General features: G+C 35.0%; 1 protein-coding gene across 1 annotated transcript; it reads right to left on the bottom strand.

Moving 5' to 3' along the window:
• Positions 1-12279: 12279 nt before the first annotated feature.
• On the bottom strand, positions 12280-12756 carry LOC142224971 (uncharacterized). Its single transcript, XM_075294748.1, has one exon. The coding sequence runs from the start codon at positions 12754-12756 to the stop codon at positions 12280-12282; it is 477 nt and encodes a 158-aa protein (XP_075150863.1).
• Between the last annotated feature and the right edge of the window lie 363 nt (positions 12757-13119).

Genomic DNA, 13119 nt, shown 5'->3' with positions numbered 1-13119 from the left:
AAAACAGTTAAAATTACCCATTAAAAGTATGAAAAAAAAACAAGTTATAAAAAATTGAATTAAAAGAACTTCCTGGATAGTTAAAATAAGGAACATCATGGGGAGTGCATCTTCTGGAAGTGTTTTTAAAGTTGTGCCTTTGGAAGAACTTCCATTTTTTTTTACTGGGATGTGTAATTTCGTTTTTAGTGAAAAAAAGTTTTAATATATTCCGGAGTTTCTTCGCAACTGTTGGGAGTGAATACATTGTACAAATGGTCAGCGAATGTTTCAATTTTTTCAGTGTTGTTTTTTGTCCATGCATTGTCACTCTTCTGAATTGGATAAATTGTTTTATAGTTCAGATTTAGGTTCTTAGTAATTTCACTTGACTTAGTTGGGCCAAAATTGAGATTTTCCCCTTCAATTTGTTCATCATGTATTGTTTGTAGAACTTTTTTGAGTTCAGACGTTGTCTAATTTAGTCGATTTTTGTCTTCGGGGCTTTTTGGACTTTCTTTTCTCTATTATTTTTCTCTTCATTGTATTGGATACGATTGGGAAATCTTTGAAACTTGTTTTTGGCGTTGAATTCGATGCAGCATTTTAATTTTATTGGACAATATGTCCTACAGGAGGCTAATCGATATCGAATTCATAATCGTATCGAAAAAATTGTCAATCGAAATTTGATGCAATTTCTCTAGTATTGCCAACAGCAAAAAAAAACAAAGTAGAACAAAATGAAATGACAAAATTAATTTAGCGGCACAAATAGAATATATAAAAAATAGAGGTGTGCGCGTGAGTGAAATTTCATTCAAGCTCACGCACATTCACGAAGCAAAATGTTTGTTCACGCACGCTCACGAACGATATGTTTGGTAGCCACTCACACTCACGCACGTTCACGAAATGTAAACCGGTACTAACTCACGCTCACGCACGAACTACTTTTAAAGACTCACGCACGATTCACGACAATTAACGTGACTCACGACATTTTCCAACCGGGAAAGAGGAAAGGTAACAAAATTAATAAATAGGATATAGTTCGACAGTTAAATAGAATTCAGTTGTCATATCAGAAAGAATTAAATCTTGATTTTTTATCGTGAGCGTGATTTTGCAGAAATTTTATTCATGCACATTCACAAACCGATTTTATTTCTCACGCACGCTCACGCGCGACATATTATTTTTAGTCACATTCACGAAAGTTTCTTCAGATTTTGTTCACGAGTCACGTGATTCACGCGTGTCACGCGCACTTCTCTAATAAAAAACATATGCTTTTGGAATTTTCAAAGTAAAAAGTGAATTGATCTTACGGGCCCATATCTCTTTTTACATTCCTCCGAATTCCCTCTAAATTATAGGATGAGATGAATATAAAATAATACGGCGACAAATAAGGAATAAGAATCATTGGTGTAACTACATGGGACGATTTTCGTTATATAGATTTCTACACTGATGTCTCCAAATTGTATGAACAAGTGGGTTTCGGAGTATATTCTAAAAACATGGAACTTCGAATAGTAAAAATATTTCCTAATCACTGTAGTAGTTTTCAGGCTGAAATAGCAGCAATAAGAGAGGTGGCGACTTGGCTGAGAAGTAATGTTCCAACAAATGTTGGCATTAATATATACTCGGACCGTCAACCTGCAATAAAATCCTTGGATTCTGTGTTCCTTAACTCGAAAGCGGCCATCAACTGCTGCAAATCTCTCAATGAGATGGCTGAGCAGTACAATATTCACCTAATATGGGTGCCTGGCCATAGGAACATACCGGGGAACTGCGAAGCGGATGAGTTGGCAAGGCTAGGGACTACCTTACATATTCCAGGGGAACTGGAATTTGTTGGTATGCCCCTAGCTACCTGCAAGCTCATGCTGCGTGAGAAGGCTGTTAGGATGGCAAATGTTCGATGGGAGAATTGCAAGGGTTGTAACGACACCAAGCAAATGTTGAAGGCCTTAGTAATCCGCTCCACTGCGTGTTCGATATCTTGCACAGTGCTCATATTTGTCTCCGGCATTTCCGGTATCATCGAATTGAACGATTCCCTATACCTATTCCAATCAGCTTTCTTAACATTTGGCGGAAATATGGTCTTTGAAGTACGAACAGCCAATCTGAAACTGATGTAGCGATGATCTGAGAAGCTATGTTCCCTCAAAACTTGCCACTCAGATATCTTATCATTCAGTTCCGGAGAGGTCAACGTTACGTCCAAAACCTCTTGTCTGTTCCTGGAGACGAAGGTTGGTGCATCTCCCTTATTGCAAACTACCAGGTTAGTACGCAAAATAAACTCTATTAGCGATTCTCCCCTTGCATTAGTATCACTACTTCCCCAAATACTATGATGTGCATTTGCATCGCATCCCATAATGAGTTTTGTCTTTGTTTTTAGTGACTCCTCAACTAAGGTCTTAACGGCACAGGGTGGCATCTCCCTATCATGTCCCATGTAGACCGAAGATACCCAATATTTGCATGTGGATATCTCTAGACTGGCTACGACAGTGTCTGCATTGCTCAATGAAGGAAGCAGAAACAAGTTTAGTTCGTTTTTAGCAATTATACATGCTCGATTTATATCGGTACCGGTATTATGCAAAAGTTTGAAACCCGGAGTGCTTAATTCACAGATCTTGTTCTTATATATGTATGGTTCTTGAATAAGAACTATATCTATGTCTCCTTTCATCAGGAGAACTTTTAAGGCAGCACAAGCGGCCTTACAATGGTGAAGATTTATCTGGAGGAACCGTAGAACCATCCAAATTTTCAACCACCGTCACATCAGCCGCTTCAATTGAATCATCAAGGGCTTCCTCTTCACAGATCTCGGTGACTCTCGCAACAATCCGCGGTTCAGTTTTGGTGAGGCTTGAGCCTGTAGAAACTTCCCGCATATGATTTTCGCCATAGTCTGCAGGTTTTATGTCTCCTTCGGCTTCGCTAGGAGATTTTTCCACTGCTGACTCTACCGGAGGCTTGTCCGTTTCGGAATCCTTTGGCTGATCGCTTTTGTATACCTTCATATGGATATCATGAAAGCCATAACTTACGCGTCCTTGGGTCTGGGCTAGATGTGGCAGCGACTCTATGTTTAATATAAACACCGCATGTCGTCTTGGTCCATCCACCTCATCCAAACGACCAACCTTCCAATCGGCGGTTGGAAGATCTGGGTTACATTCTTTTAGTCTCTCTAGTATTGACTCAGGATCAGGAGGGTTTGCCGGTATCCATGCATGTGCTCTAGGTTTAGCCGGTATGTCTTTTTTATAGACTAACTCCAAAGCGGCTCCTTCCCAAACTTCACCAATTAGCATCAATGCAGCTTTAAAGCAATCCATAGACCTCTGGTCTGCAAAAGCTATTAACTTATATCGTCCTTGATACCATCCAGCATCTTGCCGTCGAGGACTTGGTCCGGGAAACTTTTTTCGCACCTCTGAGTAGACACCAGACATCGCGTTCTCAATTTCCCCCCATTTTTGCCTTGGAATCATACCGTCCAATGCTCCTTTATTAATAATAGCCATCACAAGGCTGTCTTTTGCAACTGAGGCAAACGATCTTTGATCCCGTTTAGAGGATGGCAGCTCATCCGGTGATCGTTCCCTTTTTCCAGCTTCAAGAATTCCTTGAGCCCATTTTAAGGAATCGCTTTGCTTAGCCGACAACGTGCTTGGGTCGACTGATCCTAATTTCTTTAGGATAAACAAAGCATTTCTTCGTTCCTTGAATCTCTTTCGAGAGGGATTGCCTCCTTTTGATGTCGTCACCTTAGAAAAGGTTCGACTTGCCAAAGTGTCACCGCCAGTCGACCCGTCTACAGGTCGACTAATTGGGCCTGACTCTTGGTCGATGCCCAAATTTATAACTTCAGTCGTTACCCGTCCACTGGGCCCTGAAGTTAGCAACCCAGTGGATGACTTTGAATTTCGCTGCATGGTGGTTTATTATTTCCACCACACGTGAAATTCGTAATAAGTACTTATTACGATGAAATACTCCGCTATTAAAAAACACGTCCGTTCAGTTCGACGGTTGAAGAACACTATCATGTTTGTTAGACTTCTACAAAATCTATAGACTTAAAATTTAAGTCGGCTAATGCCCTAGGGTGGAACACAATGTTTCACAGTGTGGCACAGGATATAATATGGGAAACATTTAAACCTTAAACAATTTTTAGTCAACTTCGCAAAAGTGTATTTATGATTTATCTGTCGATAGATACGTATTAGAAGTATAGGAAAATCTAGACCTAGACTTTGATTACAAAAAAGTGTTCACAGACAGACGGACATGGTTAGATCGACTCATGGGCCGGCCTTGAGCAATAATGCCAATGTCACCATACGTCTATCTCGCCTTTTTCTGGGGGTTGCAAACATATACACTAACTTATAATACCCTGTTCCACAGTGTGGCGCACGGTATAAAAATAAAAGGGTAGTGGCACGCACCAGGATGGGATGCATCCAATTACCGAATCCTCATCTCATGGTCACAGACCTGTACATATTTTAAAAATTCTATTATATTTACAAAGAAATGAGGACTTTACATTTAAACTATAGCTGTTTGTCCTTAAAAGAGCAATAATGTGGCCATGTGTCCCGCGTGGCGTAAAAAGCTAATGAAATTTTCTTTTTTTCTTCTTTCCTTTTGATGTATGTTTATGACTTCTCAGGCTACACTGGGCCACAGATAAGAATCGATCTTTTCCTACACCCTTTTTGGTATTCACCTTCGGCAAAGAAGCGTAGCACCATAAAAATAGCGATGATATCCAGAGCCAAGTTCTACATATTTAGTCGAATGTTCCAAAAGAAATAATAAAAAACTTAATAGAAGTATGTCAAGACGAGTTAAAAACTATGGGCTATGGGCTAAATACTAAAATATTTGATTTTAATATATTATGCATAAAGTGCATAAAAATTATATTAATTTAATTAATGCAGTTGTGTGGGTACATAATTTATCTGAATGTAAAGTTTTGTTTGACAGGAAATAAAGTATAAACGTAATAAAGTTTGTAGCAATTGGACTCAATAAACACTTTTTTCTTGTAAATAATGAACCACTGTATATATCTTTTATACTCAACTCTCTCTGAGCTGTATTCCTCAAACGATCAGTTCTGTGGCAAACCTAATTTTCACGATGTTGGATGTGAATAATTCTGTCTCTTCGCCGATATTCCAGTTCGTGTCTGGTCGCATGTGCTATATACTATATTTTGTCGTCGTTGTGCATGAGCCTGAGTATCTCGTGGTACGGTATCTCATTCCCGTTCGTTTGTACGATATTCTATATTTTGTCGTCGTTGTGCAGGAACCTCAGTATCTCGCTGGCTTGAGATACTGAGGTTCCATATATATATATATATATATATATATATATATATATATATATATATATATATATATATATATATATATATATATATATATATATATATGTCCCATGTAGACTGTATATATATATATATATATATATATATATATATATATATATATATATATATATATATATATATATATATAAGATTGATAACTGGATTAATCAGTTTACAAAGACTGGTAACAAGCAAAAATTATTTTTTATGTTGCATATTTAATAAAGACTTGTAGTATTGCTTTAAGTAAAGTTTCATTGAAGGCCCCAATATATGTGACAGTTTGTTTTTATTTATTTCTTACCCATAGATACATATATACTTTCAAACTACACTGTACAAATATACATACACAATACTTGTACTATGAATGAAACTATTCAAAGAGAATTTAGATGCTTTATTTATATAATTAAGCACTCCGCGTTTCAAACTGTTGCACAATATCCTTAAAGATATAAATCGAGAATGTATAATTGCCAAAAACGAACTAAACTTATTTCTGCCCTGCCAGCATTTCAAAGTTCCATTTCATCCTCATCGCTACCACAGACTCGTAAGTGGCACTGCAACAATCGGCAACTGTGATGGGGGAAGCGTATGAAAAAGAATGAAATGTAAATACATGAAAGTATTTTGCCACCACTATTGTTACAAGAGCCATTTTATTATTAAGGTAACATCATTCTATTATTAATGCAAAAAATTATGTTAAATGTGCTGTGATAGTGGTATAAATGTTATATTTATAAGAATTTATAAATTTTTAATCAAATTAATAAACATCTAAACAATCGTGTTTTACTTCACCACAATGATTGTTTTCGATTGTTTTCGACGTGGTGGTGATTCTCGGAAGCGCCGTCAAATTCAAAAAATGTTGGCAGGGCTTCCTTCATTGAGCAATACAGACACTGTTGGAGCCAGTCTAGAGATAGCCAAATGTAAATATTGGGTATCTTTAGTCTACATGGGACATGACAAGGAGATGCCTCCATATGCCGTCAAGACATTGGTTGAGGTGTCACTGAAAACAAAGACATGAGATGTGATGCAAATGCACATCATAGTATTTGGGGAAGTAGTGATACTAATGCAAGAGGGAGTGGCTAACAGAGTTTATTTTGCGTACTAACCTGGTAGTTTGCAATAAGGGAGATTCACCAACCTTCATCACCAAAAATATGCAAGAGGTTTTGGACGTTACTTTGGCCTCTCCGCAACTGAATGATAAGTTTTAAGGGAACATAGCTTCTCAGATCATCACTACATCAGTTTCAAATTGGCTGTTCGTACTTCAAAGACCATATTTCCAAATGAGAGGAAAGCTGATTGGAAAGGTATAGGTAGGTATACTTTCAACATGATGATACCAGAAATACCAGAGACAAATATAATATCGAACAAACCGAATTTCAAAGGCCATCAACATCTCACTGAAAGCCATTAGCGTAGCTAGACAATTTTTCTAGGGGCGGGGGGTCTATAATATTATTGAAAAGTACGCGAACAGAACTATTGTTGATGAAGTCAGTTTTGACAAATGTCAACGTCGATATGTCAAATGCCAACGCCATCAAAGCATCACTTTTAAACTATTATATTATTGAAAAGTACGCGAACAGAACTATTGTTGGTGAAGTCAGTTTTGACAAATGTCAACGTCGATGTGTCAAATGCCTTAAATACGCCTTAAGAAAATAATGTATGATTTTAGTTTAAAACAATTTGATTTTTTGCTAAAATTACCTATTTTATTGGTCAACTTTGATGACATCGTTCAATACAATATCTATAAATAAAAATAGTAAAATAACTATTAAAAAATAGTAAACTAAATATTAATTAAACTTTTTGTCATGTATATTTGATGAGAGGTGATTTTTTATGTATTTTCATCTCCTGAATTTGAAAATAGAGGTTAAATTTTTATATGGAACACGTTTTGAGATTTACTTATGTTTTTAGTTTTTTACTAGACGCGAGAATCATATCTCAAGCTATAAATGTCCGGTTATATCGTTGGATCTGTGATAAGTTGAGTGGTTCTTGATATATCGATGAAAATTTGACACATTTTCATCATGTTTTACAGTGATTCTGTGCCGGTGGAAAAGTGCCAACCGCTGAAATAACGTTTTTCTTCTAGTCTTACTTTCCGTAAGAGTAAGACTAGAAGAAAAATGACAAAGTTATAAGCATATTTTTTGAAAATGTGCGCTTTTTTAAATATATTTTGAACCGTCATCTCAATACCTTGCATTTAAGTACGATATAATCGTACATTTTTAGCTCAAGAAATGATTTTTTTTAATGAAAAATGGACGAAAAACCAAAAATAGAAGGATATCTAAAAACTGTTTCATTAAAAAATGTTTCGAATTCAGTGGATGAAAAGACATAAAAAGCAACCTCTAATCAAATGTAAATTTTAGTGTAAATTAGTGTAATAACTATTTGCTTTTTTTACTTCTTTCCATTACAGATTGTTATATTTTATCCGCGTGTATAAGACCAAAGATGAAAAACAAACGAAAATAAATCCTGGACAACACTCCAACTCAACTTCGAATACTTCGATGGGATTCAATTTATTTCACACATTTAATAAATGTAGAAGTTATAGTTTTGTTTTTATTTATTTCTTACCCATAGATACATATATACTTTCAAACTACACTGTACAAATATACATACACAATACTTGTACTATGAATGAAACTATTCAAAGAGAATTTAGATGCTTTATTTATATAATTAAGCACTCCGCGTTTCAAACTGTTGCACAATATCCTTAAAGATATAAATCGAGAATGTATAATTGCCAAAAACGAACTAAACTTATTTCTGCCCTGCCAGCATTTCAAAGTTCCATTTCATCCTCATCGCTACCACAGACTCGTAAGTGGCACTGCAACAATCGGCAACTGTGATGGGGGAAGCGTATGAAAAAGTATGAAATGTAAATACATGAAAGTATTTTGCCACCACTATTGTTACAAGAGCCATTTTATTATTAAGGTAACATCATTCTATTATTAATGCAAAAAATTATGTTAAATGTGCTGTGATAGTGGTATAAATGTTATATTTATAAGAATTTATAAATTTTTAATCAAATTAATAAACATCTAAACAATCGTGTTTTACTTCACCACAATGATTGTTTTCGATTGTTTTCGACGTGGTGGTGATTCTCGGAAGCGCCGTCAAATTCAAAAAATGTTGGCAGGGCTTCCTTCATTGAGCAATACAGACACTGTTGGAGCCAGTCTAGAGATAGCCAAATGTAAATATTGGGTATCTTTAGTCTACATGGGACATGACAAGGAGATGCCTCCATATGCCGTCAAGACATTGGTTGAGGAGTCACTGAAAACAAAGACATGAGATGTGATGCAAATGCACATCATAGTATTTGGGGAAGTAGTGATACTAATGCAAGAGGGAGTGGCTAACAGAGTTTATTTTGCGTACTAACCTGGTAGTTTGCAACAAGGGAGATTCACCAACCTTCATCACCAAAAATATGCAAGAGGTTTTGGACGTTACTTTGGCCTCTCCGCAACTGAATGATAAGTTTTAAGGGAACATAGCTTCTCAGATCATCACTACATCAGTTTCAAATTGGCTGTTCGTACTTCAAAGACCATATTTCCAAATGAGAGGAAAGCTGATTGGAAAGGTATAGGTAGGTATACTTTCAACATGATGATACCAGAAATACCAGAGACAAATATAATATCGAACAAACCGAATTTCAAAGGCCATCAACATCTCACTGAAAGCCATTAGCGTAGCTAGACAATTTTTCTAGGGGCGGGGGGTCTATAATATTATTGAAAAGTACGCGAACAGAACTATTGTTGATGAAGTCAGTTTTGACAAATGTCAACGTCGATATGTCAAATGCCAACGCCATCAAAGCATCACTTTTAAACTATTATATTATTGAAAAGTACGCGAACAGAACTATTGTTGGTGAAGTCAGTTTTGACAAATGTCAACGTCGATGTGTCAAATGCCTTAAATACGCCTTAAGAAAATAATGTATGATTTTAGTTTAAAACAATTTGATTTTTTGCTAAAATTACCTATTTTATTGGTCAACTTTGATGACATCGTTCAATACAATATCTATAAATAAAAATAGTAAAATAACTATTAAAAAATAGTAAACTAAATATTAATTAAACTTTTTGTCATGTATATTTGATGAGAGGTGATTTTTTATGTATTTTCATCTCCTGAATTTGAAAATAGAGGTTAAATTTTTATATGGAACACGTTTTGAGATTTACTTATGTTTTTAGTTTTTTACTAGACGCGAGAATCATATCTCAAGCTATAAATGTCCGGTTATATCGTTGGATCTGTGATAAGTTGAGTGGTTCTAGATATATCGATGAAAATTTGACACATTTTCATCATGTTTTACAGTGATTCTGTGCCGGTGGAAAAGTGCCAACCGCTGAAATAACGTTTTTCTTCTAGTCTTACTTTCCGTAAGAGTAAGACTAGAAGAAAAATGACAAAGTTATAAGCATATTTTTTGAAAATGTGCGCTTTTTTAAATATATTTTGAACCGTCATCTCAATACCTTGCATTTAAGTACGATATAATCGTACATTTTTAGCTCAAGAAATGATTTTTTTTAATGAAAAATGGACGAAAAACCAAAAATAGAAGGATATCTAAAAACTGTTTCATTAAAAAATGTTTCGAATTCAGTGGATGAAAAGACATAAAAAGCAACCTCTAATCAAATGTAAATTTTAGTGTAAATTAGTGTAATAACTATTTGCTTTTTTTACTTCTTTCCATTACAGATTGTTATATTTTATCCGCGTGTATAAGACCAAAGATGAAAAACAAACGAAAATAAATCCTGGACAACACTCCAACTCAACTTCGAATACTTCGATGGGATTCAATTTATTTCACACATTTAATAAATGTAGAAGTTATAGTATTAAATGAATTACGGGTTTCATTTCAATATATCGTTAAAATGACAAATTATGTTACATGGACAACAAACATTTGTAGTTGTTATAGCAGTAAAACTGTTAGCTATTTCAACTGACGCAGTTTGCTGCTTCAGCAGCGATGTTTGTCAAAAACTTTTAGCAAACACGTTTGATAATTCAGCAGCATTTGTTTGCTATTTTAGCTGTAAAAAATGTTTGCTATTTCAACTAACGAATGTTTTCTGAAACAACTATATGCTACTGCTGTCCCTTTTCCAGCAAACAAAATCTGTTGTTTTAGCAAACATTTTTGCTATTATGAGTAACACATTTTTTTGGGTGTAAACAATTAATTTATAATAAAGCAACTAAAAGTAGTTCCACACTCTTTCACAGCAAAAAAATGGGAGTTGTAGTAAAGGAACACCCTGTGACGATCCACCACTTGGGTTCCTTCTCCTTTGAACATGGTTACCTTCTGGCCCCGGCTGTGCTCAATCTTGGGTCATTTTTTGTTCATCGGAGAAGGGATCGGATGCGACTCCATAAAAGAAAACTTAAGGTAGCTCTTAGTATAGAAAGGGAGGAAACAAAGAACAAACCTAGGAAATAGAAAGAGATGGAGAGAAAAGGAAATGGCATACCATCCTAATGGCTTAGTTTTAAATTACATAGTTACCAAACTTTAACTTATCTACTAAGCTGACCCAATGGTCAACTGTTATTACTATATCCCGTCGAAGACTCATTTACCTTTCGTGGAAAATACTAAAACGAATTAGTTTTTCATTTAAAAATTAAATTAAATTGCATATATTTTATAGAACTCAATATGAAATTAAGGCGCATATATATGGATGCTATAAATAATAATTATAATGTTTTGATTATTGTAGTATAGAATTTAATTATGTATAAAAATGAAGTTAAATTAAGCAATAGATTTAAGAATATATATGAGTCGATGTTGGAATTGTGTAATGATTTTATAAGAGAGCTATTACAAATGCAAGTATATGAAATTGGACTCACCATACATCGTTGTAAAGAGGCCTGTTTCTTGATGGAGGTTCACTGTGCTACATTCATTGACAAATTGTACTCTTAACGTGGATAGCTCTGTACATAAGTTGTTTTCAATTAAATTATATTGTGGTAGTAACTTAGTTAAAGAATGATCCATTAAAATCCGTGTGGCTTGAAAGTATTTGTTATTAATATTTCGTGACAATCCTAGACTATTCTGGTTTCGGAAAAATCATTAGTTCCTCCGAAAGTTACAATAAATTTTGTTTGTTGGCCCAAATGATGTAAAAATTAGCGATTATTGTACTCTACGAATCAGTACTGCTTGGGATGGTGATAAATAAGGAGTGCCGGAAAACTTCGGGTTCTTTCGGTCCGACCGTCCAGCCTAATCCAAACTTTCTCAGATGAAAAATGAAAATCTTGTCTTTAAGTGATAATATGCGCACTCTTTGGAGGACCCTTACGGCAATTGTGGTCCGAACGATTCGCACAATAGCAATGATTATGTTATGAACTGTTTGGAGGATCCTTACGGGAATTGTGATCCGAACGCTTCGCACAATAGTAATGATTATGTTATTTATGTGCTTCCTTATTTTTCCAATACAAAAGCTAAATTTTATAACGACACCAAATGACTACTTATTGTATCAGTTGGAAATTTTCAAATGAATAAAATTTAAATTTTTATTTGTTGTTTAAAATCCTATGGGAACAAAATTCCTATAGAAACCCTTTCCATTGGAAAGCTACTTAGACATAACTGCAGTAAAACAAGGTGAAGAAGCATCTTCACAACATATCCACCACTTACACAAAAAAAACCAAAAAAAATATATATATTTTAAGCTAAGTCCCAATATCTACTATCCTGTTTCTGTATCTTTCAATTCGTAATAATTATTTCCAATTTTCTTCAATACTTTCGCACAAACGCCTGTAAGAGCTAATTTCGCACAAAATTTCTTCTGAGCTGAACTTTGCACAAAGTTTCTTCTAATTACTTTCTGACCAATGTATAGGTTTCTTTTTCGTGCCCGTAACTTGTAATGCCTCTCATTCTTGGCATAAGCTTTCCGCATTTTTTCTTGTATACTATCCCGCAATAGAATAAATTTATCCACCCTTTGAATTTGTACATCACTCTCTTCTAGAAGTTTAAGATTACGGATCAGTTCATAATCTTTCCCGTGAGTGAGCATAGATTGGCCAAAAATTAGTTTGTATGGTGTTTCTCCGGTTGTCTGATGACTACTATTTCCTAATGCGAAATTCACATTATTAAGGTATATATCCCAATTTCTCTGATCATCTTTTACGTATGACCTTAATGCAGCATTCATGGATCTATTGACCGTTCACTCTCATTACTCTGAGGGCTATAAGCGGCAGTAAATTGATGTTTTATCCAAATTTTGTTAAGAGGGTTTCGAATTCCCTACTTTTGAATTGCGCTCCGAAACACGTAAAAATTTCATCTTTCAAATAACTCGCTTGGGACCAGACACAAATTTCTTAAGTGGTTTTAGAAAAGTAAATTTTGAAAAATGATCGAGTATTATGAGAATACCTATATTTCCTTTTCTAGTCCTGGGAAAAGGACCTATGAGATCTAGATACATTCGTTGAAATGGTCACTCAGTAACAATCAATTGTCCCATCGGTGGTCGTAGACTCATTGTTGGTACTTTAGAAGTTTTGCAAAT

Source organism: Haematobia irritans, chromosome 2 (genome assembly GCF_050003625.1).
Source record: "Haematobia irritans isolate KBUSLIRL chromosome 2, ASM5000362v1, whole genome shotgun sequence".
Lineage (NCBI taxonomy): Eukaryota > Metazoa > Arthropoda > Insecta > Diptera > Muscidae > Haematobia > Haematobia irritans.
Note: the sequence above shows the minus strand (reverse complement) of the source record. Positions and strands in the feature narration are given on the sequence as shown.

Bases quoted from the DNA above. Each gene is read 5' to 3' on its own strand.
- LOC142224971 (XM_075294748.1), bottom strand. From the start codon at position 12,756: ATGAATGCTGCATTAAGGTCATACGTAAAAGATGATCAGAGAAATTGG.